Source organism: Gambusia affinis, linkage group LG09, assembly GCF_019740435.1.
Source record: "Gambusia affinis linkage group LG09, SWU_Gaff_1.0, whole genome shotgun sequence".
NCBI classification, from domain to species: domain Eukaryota; kingdom Metazoa; phylum Chordata; class Actinopteri; order Cyprinodontiformes; family Poeciliidae; genus Gambusia; species Gambusia affinis.
The window spans coordinates 28128206-28150174 of record NC_057876.1 but is presented as its reverse complement, the minus strand read 5'-3'; the positions used below and the strand labels follow the sequence as shown (position 1 = coordinate 28150174).

The 21969-nt window shown below is 39.7% G+C and overlaps 1 protein-coding gene across 2 annotated transcripts in view; it reads right to left on the bottom strand.

Annotated features, from left to right (window-relative positions):
* si:dkey-237h12.3 (teneurin-3) overlaps positions 1 to 21707 on the bottom strand; it is a 185390-nt gene extending 163683 nt beyond the window's left edge. The window contains exons 1-3 of one of the 2 annotated variants that reach the window (XM_044126705.1): positions 21234 to 21707; positions 5631 to 6122; positions 3629 to 3904 (exon numbers count right to left, since the gene is read on the bottom strand). In XM_044126705.1, the coding sequence (XP_043982640.1) occupies positions 3629 to 3904; positions 5631 to 5901 (547 nt within the window). In that variant the 5' untranslated portion in view covers positions 5902 to 6122; positions 21234 to 21707. Of the gene's footprint in view, positions 1 to 3628; positions 3905 to 5630; positions 6123 to 8432; positions 8565 to 21233 lie in introns of those variants that run through there. The other variant, XM_044126706.1, reaches the window with a different exon arrangement.
* Positions 21708 to 21969: the final 262 nt, after the last annotated feature.

The window sequence follows — 21969 nt, the reverse complement described above, 5'->3', positions numbered from 1 at the left end:
TGGTTTGCTTCAAACCAAACTCCAGCAGACATCAAGTCCCTCCGTTAAACAATAAATCCACCTGATATGTTTCATACAGTTGAGGAGAGCTGTTGTCAGGTGCTGAAGCTCTCCACCTGTAATACCCAACAAGTGAGCGTGAGCTTTTTCACACCCTATTAGGAATACACCTCAACTGGGCCATGCAATGTTTTTGCTGCATGAAGTCATTCATGTTTTATGAAGGATATAATATTGATTTTAAGACCAGCACAGCCAACATTGGAGGTGTGTGTGTGGGGGGGTCATCAGTCTCCTTGGTAGTGTTGACTTTTCCTCCGAGGATTTTCTTTGACCCAACACAAACATACTGAAATATAAATATATAAGCAACCTTCACAACAAGGTTTTCATTTTAAAGAGTGCACTTTAGTAGTTAGAGCCTCAAGCTCCAGTGAGAAGAGTACACAGTGGCTTTTTGTTGTTTGGAGGGAATTTGTTCCCATTTTTAAATCAGGATATTTTCTGTCCTTAGTTAAAATTAATTTTCCTCTGGATGCCCTGACAGACCCTGAAACAACTCTGAGCACCAAAGATCATCCCGAGGTATTAAATCTTAAATCTGGATCACGTTCACAATAGGTTTAAACAAAAAGATGTCAATATTAGATATATTTAATATATATATATAGAATATTACATTAGAGTGGAGAATTGCAACATGTAGTTTGCTGCATTTTACATTTTTCATAATTCTTAACATTTTTACTATATTTTATCAAATTAAAATGTCTGCAGGAAATTAGAAATGCTCGGGACACAAAGTGACCCACATTCAACTCCTTTTGAAATCCCAATTAGACTTTGCATAACTTAAATAGGTCCTTCTAGAATCATTGATACTCTCTGATATTACTAAATAAACCCAACTGTGCATAAATCCCACTATAATTACTGTTTGGACGGGAGGTTTCTCTCTTTTTATTTTTTTTTAAATACATTCAACTAAATTTTAATGGTGTTGCAATGAACTTCAACTTAAAGCATTAATGACTTATTTAATTGTTTAAACTCTATAATTAGAATATCCAGGTAAAATATCTTAATTACAGGAACATTTTATCCAATATTCTCTGTGTGGAAATTACTTTTGTATGACCTTTTTTAGACCTTTTTTTTTTAGGACCTAGGGCACTCAAAGAGGTTATAATGCTTATTTTTATTTAATTAATGAATATATTTATTTATTTATTCAGCTGCCTTTTCTCCATACAATATGTATTTATTTATTTTAAAAAGAAATAAATATTAGCTGATATTTCTTGAATAAAATAAATAAATAAATATCTCAACTAAAGGAGTCTTTGATGTTTCAACATTTTCTTTAAAGGCACAAAGTAAAAAGATAAAAAAAACAAAAATAAAATAAAATAAAAAAAATACAAAGAAAGTAGATAAGGAATAAAGAAAGGAAGAAACAAAGACATACAAATAGACAGAAAAACAAGGATGGCAAAAATAAATAAATAAACAGGCCAAAACTAAAACACAAACACTGAAATATTTAAATAATTTTTGGACTAATTTAGAAAGCCTCCTGTGACACCCATTATCTTCTGAATCAAATATCCAAAATAACTCAGTTTCTCCCAGCCCACAAAATAAATCAGCTTTAATTCTTCCTGCCGTCCCATCTGAGTATTTACAGAGCTGCAGACTGACCCCCCGATGACCACCCTGGGTTCATCTGTTTAGGTAACCGACCTCTATCCCTGAGGTGAATATCTGCAGATGCCACACGCTGTGAACGCGAACAGGCTTTGGTACTTGTCTGAGTCGAACACTCTGCAGAACAGAGCAAATTACAATGAAATATCGAGTTCATTTATGAATAAGTGGGGCTGAACGGCCCCTTGTCGGAGCTTCTGCATGCATATTGAGTTGATAGAAACCTTTGGATGGGTCATTTCTCTTAGCTGCTTCATTAAATAGTGAAAGTCAAAAGTGCAATGCTTCCTGCCAAAGGAAAAAAAAAGACAAAGATCTATAGAGGTGGAACAGAAGTGGGGGTTTTTTATGTTCTGACTTGAAACGCAATAAACCAAGAAAAGGTTATAAAAAGAGACAAAGTTTGAATTTAAAATTGTGTGAAACTGAAAATAAGAAAGAATTCACTTTCCGCAACATTGAAAAAAAGAAAATATTTTCTTCCTGCAATGACCAAAAATATAAACTACTCCAGCCTTGTGAGTGACCTTAACTCCCAGCAGGACATTGCTCAAACCTGAGCCAATCAGCAGAAGCTTCTTGAGGCGTTTCCTGACTGTGGAGTGTGCAGGTGTGTGTGCGAGGTCACACACTTTTAAGTGGTTGCGGCGCAGAAGGAATCAAAGCACAGGAGAGGATCTATTGAAGCAAAGCTCTGTGTTCTCCTGCAAAACGGACCAGCCTCTTGAGATGCAGTTTTGTTTCTGGCATATAGAACAACAAATGTGTCCTGAGTGAGGCGCCGAGGAGGTGAGGAGTTTCCTTTGAGGCCAGTTTCAGGAACTGATGCTTGAATTTGAATTCTGATGGCATTTTGAAAAGGTAGAGGACTAAGTCAGCTCCCCCACGCCGGTAGACGAGCTCCCCATGATGAATGCTGCTATTAAGAAAATGACTTGTCTCAAATGTCAGACTGTGGCCAATGTTTTCAGTATAAAAATTGATAGCGAGAGAACAAGACACGTTCTTTTTTACCCTCTCTTTAATGTTCTTGCCAGGAAAGTGTAATAAACCCTAATTATTTGAACTGCCTGCCATTCTTTGATAACATCGATTTCTTAAAAATAATTAGAGCTTTGCATCACATCTGTTACAATAGTGACACCATAATGATGATGAATGACATATGAAGTCAAGAGAGCTTTCAGAGCACAGAACTAATTACAACAGAGAAAATTCATTTCAAACCGAAGATTAGGATTACACCAAAATACAAACAGGTGAGATGATCAATTTAAAGACTTTAGGATGCAAAATGAAACTAAAGTCATTAAACAGTAAAATACCAGCATGAAAGAATCAAGCTGTGAACTCAGTGTGACATAAATGAGCCTAAAAGCAGACAGGTACTCATTTAAACAATCCATAAACATTGCCTCTCTTTGGTATAGAAAAGATTTGCCCTCTTCAAACAGAAAAGCCCAATCCTCCATCTCAGGTATTCAGCATGCTCACATTTGCACTTCAAACCATTGTGCCCATTTAATCAGCCATTATGTATGCTCAGTCAACCACTGCAGAATTTCTAAGCAAAATCTCAGACTGAGGCGCACAAAGCTATCTTTGATTCTGCGATAGCCCATGGGGAAACTTTATCAAACTCCTCGGCTTCCCGCCGAGACGGACCAGGTGACTAGCAAGAACTCAATCTCAGGGCGAAATTTTCTCTGAATGCAGCAAAGACTCTCCCCTTTGATCCAAACAAAGACAGCTGCAAATACCTCTCTAAAAGGCTGACCCACCAATCACACTTCCACCTCCTTCCACCAATCAGGAGCTCGTCTGCAGCACCAACCATGCCGCTGCTTTTTCTACCTTGTGATTTTCTTCCACTTTTCAAAGCAAAGAGGGGGGTGTGAGATGCAAAGTGTGCCCTACTCACCCATCTCGGTGTCCGATTTATTGTCCATTTCCGTGTCAGTGAGCGTGAGCGCCGAATTGGAACGGCTGGAGAGGCATGAATTCTGCCCAGATTTTGCCCCCGTTCCCCAAAGAGTCATGGTACGTTCCGGTGATACAGGTTCATGGTTTTCTGTGGCGGCCGGCCCCCGGGGGTAGCTGCTGAGTGGGTGGGACAGGCCGGTCTCAGGGCAGAGAGCCAAGCCTCTGCGAGCTGCTGGCTCACAAATCCCGAGCTGCCTCAATGAAAATGTCTGTCCTGTAAACGACAGCAAGTTGTAAAGTTAACAAACCGAGCAACAACCAGGTTAATAGCCAAGAACACAACCTCCTGATGAGCACTGTGACATCTGATTCTTAACATCTGAATCCTCCACATTTTCTGCAATCAATTAATAAAAAAATAGTCTTAAACCAAAAGTAAAGTATTAAGTTGTGATAGTTTTTTTCAGGCACACACAATTTAGAAAACATTTTAACTAAGTCAACAACACATGCTTTTGTTCTCCACTTGCAGCTAGCTGGGCTTCTATTCTACATGCACCAGAAAAAAAAAGCTGTCATAACTGTCTATGCATTTCTTCCCCACAGGATAATGCACAGCAAACAAAATAACTACCACCGAGTTCAACTAGAAGTTCCAGAATTATGGGAAAAACTATTTCAACTTTCAGCTCCCTTTCAGTTCAAGACATGTATTTTTTTTACATGTTTTTCATAACAAAATAATTAAATGAATAAATAATGCATCAATATATTTATTATAGCTATATAATTATATATAAATGTATTAGTACAAACACAACATAAAATTGATTTGATTGTTGAACAATTATCCAAGTGACAAAAATCACAAAACATATTATGTTTTTATAATTAGAATTTTTTTAAATACAGGACCTATTTATAAAATATTATTGCATTAGGAAAATAATGTTTTAGTTATTATATTTAAAAAAAATTTCTACCCTCTAAAATATTAAACAAGTAAAATTGCTTGTATTTTATTTTGGTTATTCACACACATATAGGTGTGTGTGTACACGCACCAACACACACCCACGCACACGCACACACACACACACACACACACACACACACACACATGCTTGCTGAATGAAGTAAATATGCTCTTTAAATCAGGCATTTATCATGATGATCTAAGAAACAGATTTCAGCTCTAAATGTCTACATTAATTTAAAAAATAAAAGCAGTTTTCTTCCCACAACTTCATCTTGATCCCATTAAATCTGAAACGGACACCAATTAGCACTGGAAAAACGTACGGGAGTAATGGATAGATTTTCTGATTGCAATCTTATGAGCCCAACGAGTGCCATAAAATAGAGTAAAGTGCTCAAACTTTTTAATTACACAATTTAAAGCAGCTTCCACCAGCCAATTAAAAGCAAGTGTTACTTTTTAGGCACTGCTTTTATATTTTACTGTAGTCCAGAATGGTTGGAATGTTTTATAGGATCAGGGGAGCCCATTGGATCATGTTCTAAATGAGTTTTCCCCAAAACTTTCAGAAAATAACACTTGATTATGCCTTAGTGACTTCCTTTAATTGTGTTTACCACATTCTGGAGGACTTCTTAGGATATTGTGGGGTTTTTTCACACCAATTTTGCATAGATAAAAAGGATAAAACTGTGAGATTTTTCATTTTGGTAAACAAACGACAAAATCCCTGCATCCATGTTCATTTTCCTAATTAAGTTTCACACTAGTAAACAGCAGCAAATCAACTAGGATATGAAGATTTTGTTATTTATTGTATTTACTAAAGTAGAGAAACTTTCCACTTTTGTAACTGAAGGAGTGTTTTTTCCATCACTCCCACAATTAAGCAGTTACATTTTAAAAGAAAAAATGTTTGTTGGACCTTATCTCATATTACCGTCAGGTAAATATGTACGTCATATTTCAGAAAAGTATCTAACAGATGTACATTTGATAGAAAAAGCCTGTTTTCACTAACCAGGCCTGGTGTATTCTGCTGTCTCCTTGTGGACCATCTCCTTGACTCTGCCTCCAAACAGCATCCGTGAGGGGTCATGGTCGAAGGCCTGCAGGGTCTCGCTGGAACTGTACGATTTCTGAGTGGGAACACGGCAGGCTCCGTTGTCCCGGTCCGTGGAGGAAGCTGTGTAGCGCCGCTCCCGATCCTTGTCTCTGTCACAGTCTCTGTCCCGCTCCCTCTGGCTCTTGGACAGCGAGCAGAAAGGCCGCTGCTCCCTCACCCTTTCCATGCTGCCGGCATGCTGGGCATCCAACTCCCTCCCTTTTGCTACTGACACTCTACTGAGGTGTTCACCACTGGATTATTTCACTTTCTTTCAGCTCCCCCTTCCTGCTCTCTCTGGGCTGTGATTCTCGTCCTGTGACTGATTTCCTCTCCAAATCCCTCCTCCTCACTTCTGAACCCCTGTCGCTCTTTTCTTCAGTCCATTCGACTGTCCACCTGCTGCACCTGGGGAAAAAAAAAACGAGAGATGAGGAAAGGTAGCAAGGAGCTCCGATAACACTAATCCCACAGCTTCATCTTCAAAAGCACACACTTATCTCGTTCTCACTGCTCCACCCCAACACTCCCTTCACACCTCGGAAACTTCACCCATGAACACTTGACTTCTACTCTTCAACAACTTCCTCTTTTCTGTGCTTGTTTCAGATGGTAAGAGTGGGTTTAGCTTCTGAAAGTTGACTAAAATCAGTAAAAAGACTTTTTGTCAATCGTTTCGCCTGGAAAATATAATACATGATCTAAATTTACAACATATTAAAATGATATTACAGCAAATATTTTTATTCTGACTGTTTAGCAGTTTTTATTTAAATACACAGAGGAGCAACGATAACGAGGGCGAAGACAAAGACTAATTAAAAATTAATAGCTCCTATATATATTTTGTTAGGCTGTGGCAGCTAAGTAAAAAAATATAGGAGCTGGTCCCTAAATTATTAAACCTTTTACTTATGGTGCTAAATATACCTGCACACAGCTACTTGTATTTAAAGATCTGTCTTGAATTTCTGCTTCCACATCACTAAAATGGAGGTTAAATCCAAGTTGTTGTTTTTTTTGTTTTTTTTGGAATAATCAAGGCTCTGAAAAGTCATAACAGAAACGTGTTTCCTGGAAAACTGCCACCGTTGGAGAGCAGCCGTTTCCACAGAAACCTTTATGCATTTGCAACAGGAATTATTCATCGTGAGCCCAAACAAACTGTAGAGTGAGGAGAAACTTCACCTGCATCTGTGGTGGAATTCAACCCAAAGAGAGAAGCAATGAGAAGTTAACTTTCTGTTGCAGAAGGTTTTTTTTGTTTGTTTGTTTGTTTTATAGGAGAAGTAAAAAAACAAAAAACTGTAGACTGAGTTTTTCTCAAACTGCGGTTGAAAGAACTTCTGTTCAGTTTGGATCTTAACTTCCAGTTTTGACCAGGAGACGATCAAAAATCTTCAATTCCTTGAATAACACGCAGATGGCCCTTTAGTGTACGACCAAACTGCAGCAGTGGAGGGCCCTCGTCATTTTGCCCCTTCATTCTTTAGTGTTTCATACCAAACTTTAGTCCCATGTTTTGGGCTACCAAATGGTACCATCGGATTGGGTATAACCGCCAGGCAAATAGTTCATACCACTTTTTACAACTAACTATAGAAAATGATTATCTGCATAATTTTATTTACTTACTGTAAGGACATGTAGTTATATGACTCCAATAAATCTCATCTAGCAGCAGAAGGTCATTCTGCTAATTTCTGTTGGATCAGATCGGCTCATAATCCTATGAACCAATTGGTCCAAATTGGGATAAGAACTAAAATAAAAATAACTAAATAGGGGTGGGTGATATAGCCATAAAACTATATCACAATTAAAAAGGTTTTTCCTCCTTATGTTTATTTTTTTTAATGCAAGCATTGTGTCAAACTATGAACCACGTTTAATATTTTTATTAGGAAATCTTCCTTTTAAAAATGCTCATCACCAAAATATACGTCAATGAAAAATCGCAAACAGTAAAAGCTTTTGCACACTTCCTAAACATCAGGAAGTTAATGACAGTCAGTGTTTTCATTTTTAGCTTGCCACCCTCCCCGCAGCACCGTTTTCATTGCTTTACCAACAATGAGTGAAGTTTGTTTCATAGTTTTCTTAAAAGAACATCTGACTCGGGACACGAAGCAATAAAGCACCTTCAACTCTCTCTTTTACTGATTTATTTAAATGTTTACGAGTTAGCAGACGCCACTAACTGTAGCAAGTTAGCTTCTTCTCTTTCTGAGTAGTGTCGTTTCCTGGCGCGTCAAATTAACCGATGCTTGACAAAATGGTCAGGAAATATTTCTCCTGTTCTGGGCGTTGTTGTGGCGTAGGGAATAGCGCGACCCACGCTTGGAGGCATTGAGTCCTCGACGCGGCCGTTGCGGGTTCAATTCCCGGACTTGGCGATATTGGCCGCATGTCTTCCCCTTCCCTGTCAGCCTACTTTCATATTAAGGGACACTAGAGCCCACAGAAAGACCCCCTGGAGGGGAGAGAAGATATATATTTTTCCTGTTTTATACAACTCGGTGGCTGAACCTTGCGCTAAGTTATCTATTTTCGGGAAGACGTTTGTGTTTGAGAAAGTTTATTCGCCGTGACAGATCGGTTCGTTTTGTGTAGTGGAGAGATGAGTTGACGCAGATCTGGGCTCCGTGTAACCAGGTAACGGAGAGTACGTGAGCTGCAGCGGTCAAAACACAACTGAAGCTACTGCATTATGCTTACCTTAGATATCAGCTAATTTTGTGAAATTCAGTCCAGTCCAATACAGACTGTAAACCAACTGACCAGATTCTTATTTGTTTCTTTGGCGGCTCAGCCATGTTTGTCTTCACCTTTACAACTTCATGTCGCATAACACGTGATGACGGGGTGACGTATGTACGCCATGCAATTACCATATCGCTATAAAAAGTATTTTCCCGGGCAATTTTTTTTTTAAACATATATTTTACATATATATATATAATTTTTTGGGTAAAATTATAATGATATTTAATTTAAAAATCAATTAGCCTATAATATTTATCATCATTCTATTAATCTGTTCGACATAAATTGCTTTTCCTTTACATAGCATGATGGATTATTGTACATTTAAGAAGACCAGGAGTTTAAACTAATTCCTTGAACTCGTTTTTTACCCATATTTTCTGAGACTAATAAGGGGAGCACCCACTGACCGCACATTCAAATAAATAATGGAAAACCTATTTACAAAACAACTGACCCACTTTTTCTTTTTTTTCTCTCTTTCTTTTGGTGTCCACAGAGGAAGGCCGCCCTGGGCAGGAAGCTATATTGCCCACCTCTGGAAGTCTAATAAAACTGAAGAAATCTATTTTTAGAAAAAAAAAAAAACAATGTCTATTTATCCATAAACAGGTTAACAAATTGAGCCGAACACACCAAGAAAATATCTCCTGATTTCAGGATCTTTTACATTTTGTATGGCCATCCTGGCCTTTGACAGCAGTTGCTTATATGCACATGAGTATCTGATATATCAGTTAAAATCTTCCAGCTGGTAGAAATTCATAGATGACTTCCCAACTGTGGTCTGCAATGTGAACCAGGGGGATGTGAATGTGACCAATCCCCTCCCAAAAAATGCATCCTGGAATGTGGAAGGGAGCTGTGGTGTGTCAGAAGTGTTTATTACCAGCCATTTTCCACTGCTTCCTGACACACTCACACACCACGGACTAAATTTCATTTCTCTCTTGGCTGAGCAGTAAGACTGGAGCATCAGACTCAATCTTTTCCCAAATGAGATCTACTTTGTTTCACATCAAGCATCAAAATATTTCAATGAAGCCAGGATAGTGTACCGTCACACTGTGAGATAGCGCCAGCCCCGGAGACTTCCCAAAACCTGGAGCAGTCACCGGTGCAGAGCAAGATGCAGGTATAATAAAAATTGTAAGCTCTTCCACACCTATTAAACTTTCTCCCCCACCTCCCGAAGTTGTCTGATATGATTCTGTTTCCCTGAAGGGCTGAGATGCAATCAGTGACAGACTCTCCTGTAACCCTTCCACTCAACTTTCCACACTGCACCCCAAGCAGTTGTTTTTAGATGCCGCAAGCCGCCTCAATCACATCTCATCACTTTCAGCAAATTGTACACACCCGTCCAGACGGGCAGATTAATGCATGGGATGAGTGCATGCGGACACGCCCAGGAGCATCCCTGATTACGATTCTCGTCTTCTTTATGGACTTGTAAAGAGATTCGCTGTCTGAAGAACAGCTAATGCTACAAGTCTCACCCACTAAGCTGCACTTTGCACTATAGTAGGATTTAGATTTGCGTCCTAATCAGCTATAAGCCCTTGAGTGACCAAGCATGGCCCTGTATAAACATCCCTGTATGACTGAGGATAGGATCTATTCACAGCCACTTCAAGTGTTGCTTGTATGTAAACAGCATTTCAAGACACCCGAGAGGTATTTGTGGTAGTCTAAATTATGTACAAAAGGTTCTAGACACTCTTGTTTATGCTTCTTCAGGGGCAGTAAAGTCTGAACTTAAATAGACTGAATGTACAATGTCTTCATTGCAAAATAATCTGCATCCAACTTCTCAAAAAAAACAAAGGCAAGAAAGCGAAGATTTGCCTGCTTCCTTTTAAACAGAAACTGTAAGCCAGGCCTTTTCACTTTCTACCTTCCTACCTTTGATCATAAAGCTGAATCAGGACAGTCAGTCACCCGTGACCACTCAGTAGATGAGTCGACAATGCAAAATTAGTGTCACACAGAGGTCCTCCTGCGAGCCACTGAGCCACGGAAGAAGACAATTCATGAGCTATGCGGCACAGCTCTACACACATCTCAACAACTCCCCTGCCAGTCGAATACCGTCCCCCCGACACCTACTGCTGTCCTACACTTCTGCACTTCTTTGAAGCATAAACCATAAACCATCTGTACGATACAGTGAGGGGAAACGACTCCAAGTCATTTGGCTCTTCAAGGCAGCTGGAGAGGTTTCAAGGGTCTGAGATTTACTTGTTTCATGTGTGACAACGAGTATTTTATTCATCAAAGATGTCCGAAAGGGAGTTTTATGCTTCTGATCTGGGATTTGAAAAGGATGACCAAAAGAGAACAAGCATTTTTTTATTTGATTTTGAATAACAAGTATGTTGGTTTACTGAAAATAAACTGAAGAAACCTGGGTAATCTCCACTTTATTCATCAAAACCTCTAAAAATATTATTTGATGACACGGGCAAGGGTGTTTAAAACATAGGGCAACTTTGTTAGCAACTCTACAATTAGTCAACTCATTATGGCTGAAATAATTAATTGACCAATTAGTGAATTGACAAAAGATTTGTGTGCAATATTTGGGATTCGTTTAACGATAAATCCCACTTATTCTCTCAGCTTTTAACACCAAGAGAAAATATATTGACAAAACTTTTTTTTTTAATTTATGTTTTTAATTCCTGTAAAAAGCAGAAATAAAAAGTAAAGATATACTCAGTGCGACAATTTTTAAGATAAATGAAAGCTTTTGTTCGAGATGGTCCCATATTCGATGATGATTGATGATAAGCAAACTAGCCCTCACACGGCTCCCTATCGATACATTTAAAGATGCATCAGTCAGCCAGTAGTGGATTTTTGATTGGCAGGTCTGAGAAATTAAGTAAATGATCCTCATACCTACTAAATGATTCAAAGCTGATGAATCCTACCATATTTGGTATATAATGGCACCATCTAACATCACAGAGGTCTGTGCTCTGTTTGAGCTAAATAAGGATCAGATAAAGGTTAGAAAAATATGTGTCTATGCATAAATAGAGATAATCAGTCAGTCTGGGGATTAGCAGATCTGACCTTAAAGAGGACCAGAAATCGGTCTAGAAATGCCTGATCAGTGCATCTCTTGATTTGTGTCTGAACTGTTTTTAGTGCTTATAAAGCATTATTACTTTTCCAGTTAAACACCTCAACACCCTTAGTGAAACTAAGCTCTGCCAACCTTAGTTTAGAAAAATAATGTTGGGGTGCTGTGGTGGTACAGGGGCAAATTACAACCCATGTATGGAGGCCTTTGTCCTCGTGGCGGTAGTTGCAGGTTCAATTCCCAGCCTGGCGACATTTGCCGCATGTCTTCCCCCTCTCTCATAACCCTCTTTGCTGTCAAACTACTTTCAAACAGAGGCCACTAGAGTCAACAAAACCTTAAAAAAAATTATGTTGGAATATCTGTGATAAGATTTCCCAAAACAGAAAAATATGTTTATAGAGTAGGACCTAAATAAATGTTTACCAATTGCAGCCAGAGTTTTAATAAGATCCAAAAATAGACAAATTATTTTTATTATTTAGTCTGATACAATCTGATGAGGGTAAAACAATAAGTATAGAAGCTGAAATCCAGCTGGCTTATGCTTGTTACTTTAGCACACAAAGCATTTTACAAAACCCGAGTCGTCACTGCTGACCGGATTGCTGAAATTGCAACTATTCACCAGGCTTTTTGCCCGGTAATTGTATTTCCACAGGGCAGCTTTACATATCAGCTCAGATCTTCCTGTGTCTGACCTCTGTAAATAATGGTAATAAAGAGTGTACTTGTCCACACTGGTGTGTCCCTCCAAGACAATTCACCTGCCACCAAGTGGCCCGGCTGTTGCCCCTCAGCCCCCGCATCGTGTTGCTGGCTATTTGCTGGAGCATAGATCAGACAGCTCTCAGCCACGGGGAGTGGTGAGAGTGGTTGATGGAGCTTGTGGAGATCAGGGCTAGCTCGCTTTAACACAGCCAGCACCTCCAACAATAGCCGCCTCTGACAGCTTTGCATAATTCATCTTGTCGAGTCTCGCGCTCTCTCTTTCTCTCTCTCTTTCCTCCTTGACGCTGCTCTCTCCCTCTCCTCTTTCAGTTTATCTTCAGTCCCTTTTTCTGTGCCTCTCGGCGCTTGGAGAAGGAGTGAGGGAGAACCAAGGCAGTGTTCCATCAGATGCTGCCTGTTTCCCCCTGACACCAGTGATTCTGGAGACAGAGGAGAGTTTGTCTGCAGGATGATTCCCAGACTTTGTGAATCCTGGATGCCATCTGAACCACATTGTTTCCATTCTTTATTGAGGTTCAATGCCAACATCCCAGGCTGCAAGAGAAATTTCTGAACTGCTGTCTCAAATTAGAAAGAGAACACATTTCTTTTAGTATTTGAAGAAACTAGTTTAAATACTAACTAACTGTCCATGAAGCTACAACATATTCAGTATTTTCTTTTTAATATAGTCTTATAAATACTGGTTAATTGAATTGGAAACATTGATGGAAATGATATAATTTTTTTTTACATTCCTTAAAACTTTCACTGTGTCCTGACAGTATAACATGAGAGAGATAATCTGTGAAAACAGGTCGGTCAGAAACAACCAATCAGAGCCCAGAGGAGGGGTTTAGCACCATCAGTCATGGTGGTGGATGCGCTGCAGCTGTGTTAATGGCGGAGAAACAACTTACAGGAAAACTATTTATCCATTCTCATAGGTGGCCATGCCAACTAGTCTAAGCTTCCACTGTAACCTGCGATGGAGCTGTAGCCTAGCAGAGTGCAAGGACATACATAAACATAAGAACAGAAGGTACAGAAACATAAGTAACAGCTTAGATCCTCCTCCTGGCTCTGATTGGTTGTTTCTGGTGTATTTCTGCAGATGGCTGCAGGACCACAGGGAGAAGAAGAGCTTGATTTTTTTGTATTATCAGTCTCAAACTGTCAGAAATAGTAACAGTTTAAAAAAATTATTTAAACATATTTTTTTAATAAAGTTACCCACTGCAGCTTTAAAACAAAGAAGAACAACAACATTTTATAAACTGCACCTTCACACAGAAGTAAACGTGGTCATCAAATAAATTTTGTACCAGACATAAGGAAACAAAATGCAGAGAGAGTCTCAGAAAGGCTCCAGCAGCAACAAAGCAATCAGTGTCTATCCAAGTGTTTCTGAACTGTTACTGAACAACTTCTATCCCCCACAACCATCACATAAAGGCACAAAAATCTATATGAGGAATACAGGCAACCCCTAACAACTAATGATGCAATATTGTGGTTTGCATTATTAAAGTGGTCGCCTGCTGTGACCGAAACTTTGGTACCTCAGTTGCTTAAAAGGTTGAGACAAGACATACACTTTCCCCCAATGAATTAGATTTTGGCAGTTTTTGCTCCACTGGCCAAAGGCCTCTTGGATAAACGTGTTTAAAGAGTTTACAGCTGTAGATGTAGCTGAGAAAAAATCATTACTGGGATGCTGTTTCTATGGTAGGAAGCTTAACACCATAACACCTGTATGCGTGTGTGTGTGTGCGTGTGTGTGTGTGTGTGTGTGTGTGTGTGTGTGTGTATGTTTGTGTCTGGGTTAACATGTCACTCCAGCGTGTTACAGACTGATCACAGGTCTGTAATGACACATAGTCAAGTTTCTGTCGTTCCATATTTCCTTTATTCTGCAGTGGGAGACACAGAATCGTTATGATGTGTAAAAAAGCCTGATTCAGATTTAGTTCCTTACTTGTCTGAATGTCCCAACTGAAGAGATGAATCAATTTTTGGTTTCAAATCTGATACAGACGTGAATCAAACCAGCAGAAGAGAAAAAAAAATTTGGTTTTTTTCCTAAAATTTGTTTTGTTTTTGCATGCTCATTAAAAACAGCATAATGATCATTTGTCTGACTACAGGGAGTGATTGTTGTTCCACATTAAAAAGAAATGTTTTATACCCAGCATTGACCATGTGTCAATTCATGCCAACCAACAGCGTCTGGTACCTGCTATGATAACCAATTTTATAAACTAAGTAATAAATAATATCTATCAGTAAGGGTGTGCCTCCATTTATTTTGGTAGAATCAGGAATGTTAACGTCCTAACTTTAGATTGCACTGGTCTTTACTAGGTAGTAAAATTATATTAATAACACCTTACTGTTAAAAAAACATAAAAAGATGAGTCTTGTTATTCAAAATAAGTACTGCATATCAAACGGTTGCTTTCAATATGATTTTCAAATTATTCAAATAAATTACTTAGTTTTATCTTCAAATTTTTTCTTTTGTTGCTGCAAATTGTTTTTTTTTTTTTCTGGAAATATGATGATGCAGTTTTACCAATTTTAGTCTACCAGGGGGGCACAGCTGGGAGAGTCCAATCCCAACCATGCAATGTGCAACATGTTAGATAAGTTTATAAAATGGTTAGACTAAAACAAAAACCCAGAAATACATTTTGCTGGCTCCCAATTCCTCTGCAAATGTTTGGAGGGATGAGCTTACTGCACTCATGAGTGATGATGAAATCCTGCTCTGTGTTGGATTTCCTGTCTCTGAGTAAGATGGAGAATATTCACAACTGGAGTAAAGTGATGCAAATCTCTGATACAGTCACTTCAGATTATTCCACGCTTCTGGGACCTGAAGCTTCAGCCCTCATAGATGCGGCACATTTAAAAGATAAACAACACCACAGTGAGAGTGAAAAACAAATGATAAAAAAGCAGAGTTGAACCCACATCATTCTGTTTTTCTTCTACTGTCTTGTCCCTCCCTGCTAAATCATAGCGGTCAACATCAAATCCTCACTATTTTATTGCTGCGCATTGTTGTGTGTGAATTAAATAATGAAAAAAATTGTATGTGCCAGTTCTAAGATAACATAATAAGCAGCACAATAAGCTGAGCAGGGATGTTTACAAATCCCCCAAATAACTCTTCACCAGCAACTCATATGAGTTCTGCATTCACTGAATCTTTTAGTGGGGAGAAGAAAAAATAAATAAATAATACGCAAGCACAGTCAAATTCAGTTTTTGAAATGTAATTGCTATGTGTGGACAAGTGGAATAAAAAAAGGGCTTTTTTAACGTTTCTTTTGCAGTGGCTGGATCCCAAATGGTAATAACAGGTTATTCAGTGAATTCATACATACAGGCAGCTGCGTTTATCTGTATCCAAGGTTACAGATATTGAACCCAGCTCTTATCAAAATAGGTGCTTCCTTCCATATCACACAACCAATTACGCTAGACAGTCTTAATTCATTGGGCCACAGCCTGACTCTGTGATATCAGTGCAAACGCAACGCCTGCTTCACATATGGGACCTGAGGAAGTAATGCAGTTCATGTGCATTGGCTTTATTGAGAATCCTGCAAGACAGCATCAACAAATTGCCAGGTAATGCTTACTCAGAAAGAAACGGCTTCACGCTGTGTAAAACAAATTCAGCCGCGCAGACCTGTGGCAATTTACAGACAAAATCCATGATCGACCCATTGTTACGGAAATAAATTAAATTGTAGTAATACTGCGCCTACAATTTGATGACGGGAAAGAGCAATCTCAGTGCCACGGAGAGGCAGAGCAAGAATGAAAGCATTTATGTGCACAATAAATCTGGTAAACAAAGGAGAATGGATTTGACTGATTGAGAGGAAAATAAGGGAATCATAGATCCAATATAATTTATTCAAGGAAGAGTGCATTTTTAATTGCGAAATTCTCAATCAAATATCACTAGACCTTGTGTCTAATCTGGACATCTTCTGCCGGATCCTATTAAAAGAGCAGAGACAAAAGCTGAAGATCAGGACTGGAGTTACATTAGAAATGCTGTGAGCATGCAAACCTGTCTAGCAGATAAAAATTCAAATACGGAGAGCTATTCCAAAGTGCTGACACCGGGTGTCATTCAAATGCATCGCGCATGATTGTACCACAAACTAACCTTTCCTCCTTTAGAAAATGCAGGGGCAGATGGAATATACACAGCAATCGTAAGAGTCGCAGACAACAGACTGGCGGAAAACTTCAGTCATGACTACTGCAAAGGGAATGCAATACTCCAGCGCTGCTGCAACTACGGGAAACTATAAAATCTGACCAAATAAAGACGCTGATGTACTGCTAAAAATACAAATTCACATAAATGGTCCAAAATAAATCAATATACTCTCTTCAGTGGTATGAAATTAGAGCAGGTACACACTGCAGACACAGAATGAAAACTCATATTGAGTGATTTTTTTTTTTCTTTAAGCAATTGTGCCGCATAAACAATACAAAAAGAATCTAGATGGTTTTATTCTTCGCTTGTCAGCATTTTAGGAAGTATGTAGGTCATGATGGTACACTAAGAGAATACAGAAACACACTGCAGGCCTTATAAAAGAAACATCAATCTGAAAACTCATTGCATCGTAGAGGTTTCTCAAATTTCAGGGGAAAAACTTAGAAAGTCTAACCAGCAACGATTGGCCAGAGAGTGACTCCTGAATACACATCATATTCCTCTGGAAGTCAAAGATTGCTGACCTGTATACTATTACGCTGTCTGCGAGGCTCCAGCTTTAACACTCCAGTCGACTGATATTCCGTATTTTCTTTCTCTTCACCCTTCTGAGAAAATAAAAAGCCACAGAGAATGTGTTTCTGACTGGCTTCACACGCTCCTACTCATCATCGCCCTTCGTCACCGATCAGACATCAGGCTTTCAGCATCACAGAGGCCGTGTCGACTGAATTATTGAGGCCATCAAGCGGCTTCATTGACAAGCTCTGCTCCCGCCCAGCTTCCCACTGGCCTGTCCAGGGGTCACAAAAGACCAGACCTGAGGCCTTTGGCAGGCTGAAGCTATCCCTTTTTTCAGCGCTAACGCTGCTTTGTGAAAATGCAGAAACACCAATGTGATGCAGAAATTATGTAAAACAAACAAAAGCGAACTGCAGATGGAAGAAAAGCATAAATAAAAAAAACCTATTTTGAATATTTTTACCATTTCTAGCCAACCAGTAACAGTGACCCCTGGCACTCTTAAAATGTGGAACAGTTTGTGACTTCATATATAATTCCAGTTATATTCACAAAAGCTGAACTTACACACTGCTCTGGGCAATTTTCACAAACAGAGAACACGATGAAATTCTATTTTATTCTCCCTATGACACAAGTAAGCGCATTTCTTTTTGGCTCTCCTCACCAAGCCTCAGCTTGGAACATGCAGGGAGAGGTTTTCTGTTTCAAAGTCAAGCCCACTGTCCAATCTTTCCGCCTGGTCCTGACCCAGAAAGCCCACTGGAGCCCGCTGAGCCATAAATGGTAATCTGTAGGCTACAACAGTGTGAGGTGGCGCTACATCCAGAACTGGACCAGCAGGACGGTATCCTGTGGTTGGTGGCAGGTGGCTTTAATCCCAGCATGCTTTGGCCACAAAGACTCCAATCAACCCTCCCAAAAACAGAGCTGTCATGCTTGAATATCTGCGTTTCTTGATTTTAAGCAATCCAGCTGCAGAATGGCTCCCGCATCATCACAAACAATTACCACTTTAGTTGTTGAGTCCCCAAACGCCTACGCACGGCATCGCCACCAACACGTCTGAACGCATGTCTGCGATAAGATGCAGGATCAGTTTATGTTATGTTATGTTAAATCATGCTAGGCATTGCACAACAGCCATCAGACAGCCACAATAGCCATTGCCTTGAAAACACTCATCTGTCCTGTTCAATCAGAGCCCAATTTCTGATGTATCGCATCAACGTGGAACATTCATCTTTATGTGAACAAAAATACCCATTTATATTCTTAGCTGTCTCAAGCTTCTCTGTAGGGAATCTATCAACATATTTATGAATTGGGTAAGAAATAAATATGTTATACACAAAGCGGTTGTGCATAAAGCATATGCCATGTTTTTTATGGTGTTTTCTGCTTTCCTCATGCAGCAATACAATGTAGTTAAGGAGCATAGTAATGCATCAAGTGCTGTCACTAAATATCCCTTCTCTAAGCACATTTCAAGAGCACGCAATCCGCTCCCTTCCAAATCCAAGGGTGACTTTCAGCAATAATTTGGCAACTTGCACAAATCCCACACACCACCTTTTCCTTTCACGATGCTTTCTAAACAGGATAAACTTTGTTGCAGGTGGGCCATCACTGTGCTAAATTCAAGCAATCCTCTGACGGCAGGGCTTCTGAGCGGGAAACGACAGTCTATCGTTTAATGGGGGTTGCATTGGTTATGTTAAACACCAATCGACCTAAAGAATGCACCATGGCGTGCTATACATGCACTTTTCCACTATTCATCATGATGCCGCTCTGCTCTCGTGGGAGTGAAGGGAAAGTGCGTCAAGAGAAAGAAAAAGCAGGTGAAAGAGAGTACAACAGACAATAGCAAAGCAGGATTTGTGTTAATAGTAACAGATTAGAGGGCAGCAATAATGTAAAGTAAATATGACGTGAAAGCGATCCGTCGAGCCTGGGGAACTGGTGGTAGTTTGTCAGGCTGCATTAACCTTCACATGTTTGCTCCGACGTGTTGAAACAGGCGACTCGGCGACGATGTTTGGCATATCAAATGTTTTAATCCCAGAGGTCATCTTGTGCCACTCTCGACACCCGCAAGTAAAAAAAAAAGTGAGATACTGTATGTGCAGGTCTGAACATGGACTGTTCTTTCACATCACTCAGGTGTTAGCAGGAGGAGTTATCCTGACTGCTTTTTCTAGAAAATAAAAAAGAACTGTGTAAATCCAGGATTCAAGTTGGCATCATCAGACAGAATATTACATTCTCCACAGGAATTATTAAAAAGGAAATAAACAATGTTGTGTACACAATTTTTCTAATGTTTCTGAATTAAATAGTATACAATTTTAAACTCAAAGCATGGATTAGAGAATCATCCACAGAACTTCCTGGAATTCTCCTAGGAAAATGAAGTCACCTGCTTCAATTAGTTGACTGAAAGGCAGTGACGTTAAAAGCTGAGCAATTAGATTAAAGCCTCAATAAGAGGTCACAGCAGAAAATGTCTCAGTGCTCGATGCGTAGCCATCTGCCATACTATGGCACTCTCCATAAATAGTGAACTCCAGCACGTTTTCTCTACAGCTGTGCTAAATTTGTTGATGGACAGAGAGCAACTGGCATCCTTCTGAATCCAGGTGTGTTTCTGAATGTGTCAACACAACATGTGTCATTTATCAGAACACTCTGGCAGCAGGAAAAGAGTCGTACAGGAGCCTGGTTGCTGTACAGGAAGGCCAGTTCCAGTTATGATCAGTGCCTCCGTACAGGAGATCCGACTGTCGTGCCCCTACAGGGTGCCAGAAGAGACAGATTGTTGTCTCTGGGAGTTTATTGGTTCTCATAAAATACTTGCCACATCTTCCTAAACTTATTTTTTCATCCTCGGAGAAATACATGTCATGATTTGCAGGGAGGTTGGCATGAACGGAGGGGCAACAAACCTTTCAGCGAGCATAATTCACTAAACACGCCCCAAGTAGTGAAGCTCTGCATCAGTTTATGATTCCAGTCTTTGTCAGACATGGAGCATAAAACACAAAGTGGCCTCAGCTGCTGTAGTTCCTCAATCACACTGGGGACAAAAGCCATAAATCAATTTAGCTGAACAGATATACTTGTCCTCCTGGGCTATCATGTGAACTCAGATCCATGTTTTGGAGATTGTGTTCAGCCTGATCCATGCCAGAGTTCAATCAGATCAACGTTTCTCTCAATGGTAGGCAGTCTGAGCACCATTCAATATTTAAAACCACAAGATAAGGGGCAGTGACCAGAAATCTTAAGTATCTTGTGTAATTGCAATAAAAAAATTATTAAGTTGAGAAAAAAGATCACAGTTGTTTCTTATACGGGAGATGTGGCCGAGTTTGGCTCACTGATTAGGTTCATCTCAGACCTGAGCAGCTTTGGATCTCAAGACTTCTTTCAGAACCAACAGACGGCTCATGTTAGGATTTTTCACCAGATCTTAAAGCTGAAGCCCAAACTATGTAGTGATGAGTGTAAAAGTCAAATGCCTTTCAATTAAGAGTGAACCGAGTAGTAAAGTTGAATCACTGATTGATTTTTCTAACCACAATAAGTTTTTGTTCTTGTTTTTTTTTTTTTTTTTTTTTTTTTTTTTTAATGTGTCGGCCCAGGTTTAAAAAGTAAGAGGTTGATGATGAAGGTTGGTCTCATTCATTATTATTGATGGTTTAATTATGATACAAACCATCAAATGACCATGTGTAATGTCTATTCATTTTTTAATATTCCCACTCAATCTTTAAAATATTAAAATTTGACACCGCTTCTAAATCAAAGAGGCTGACCATTACAAACTCTGCGTTTTATTATTAAACTTCATATTGCAAATCAAACCCCCAACCGAAGCTGATCGGGAAATATCTTGTTCTCATTAAAACAGGATGACTTCCGCAGGTTTAAAAAAATAAAAAAATAAAAAATCAAAGAACATAAATCTAATTCATATTTATCAGCGTGGAGATGGAAAATGGGACAGGGATCCCAGCAGGTTGCGGCGCTGCCTCTTGTCAAAGGATACGGAATATTACAGAAGAGCAAATCCGGCATGTTTACAGCACAAATATGTTGCGATTTTTTTAAAAAAAATTGTTGTTTGGATTTGTAAAACAGTGTTAATATGGAATAATAAGGGAGCACTGACCTGTAAGGAGCTGCTGCGGGTCTGTCCGAGGCGCATAAACTTCCAGCGGTGCGCTTCGCTCCCAACTTGCAGGATGCAGCGCGCACAATAAACCGCGTGTGCAATTTGGCAACGAGTTTATTCTTCTCTCTTCTGCACAAAAAAGCACCTCTCAGTCCGGTTCCAGACGCGGAAACCGATGCGCACGTCTCGGAGCAACAGACTTGTGTCCAGCGCTGTGGATGTTGTGGCGGCGGAGCGGAGAGCTTGAGCTGCCAGCTTCGACAGAAACGTGTTTCTGCTCCGAAATCTTCCCAGTCCTCCCGGTGAATCAGCCCAGGCAGTAATGCTTCTGTCCTCCCCCCCTCAGGATATAACACGGATATACATTTCCTGTCGCCAAGCAGCTGTGCAGGAAATTTAGAGGGGAGAAAAAAGGATAGAAAAAAAAAATCCTTTCCTCACTCGGTAAGGATGCGGATGCGGATGCTCGCCACCCGCTCCGCTGCGCTTTTGTCCAATATGCACTTGTCAGCTGGGAAGCTGCGCATCCCGTCCTTAGCCTCAGCCTCAGCCTGTTCTCTTGTCTATCTGCACCGGTACAGGCCGTAAATACAGAGGAGGGTCAACTCTGACCTCCAGCCTGTGAGCAACAAGCAAACGGTGGCCCCTGTAAACAACAGGAGGAGCTTCATGAAGAGAAAACTAGGACGTCTCAACCCGAAAAATCCATTTGATGCAATTACATCCAAATTTA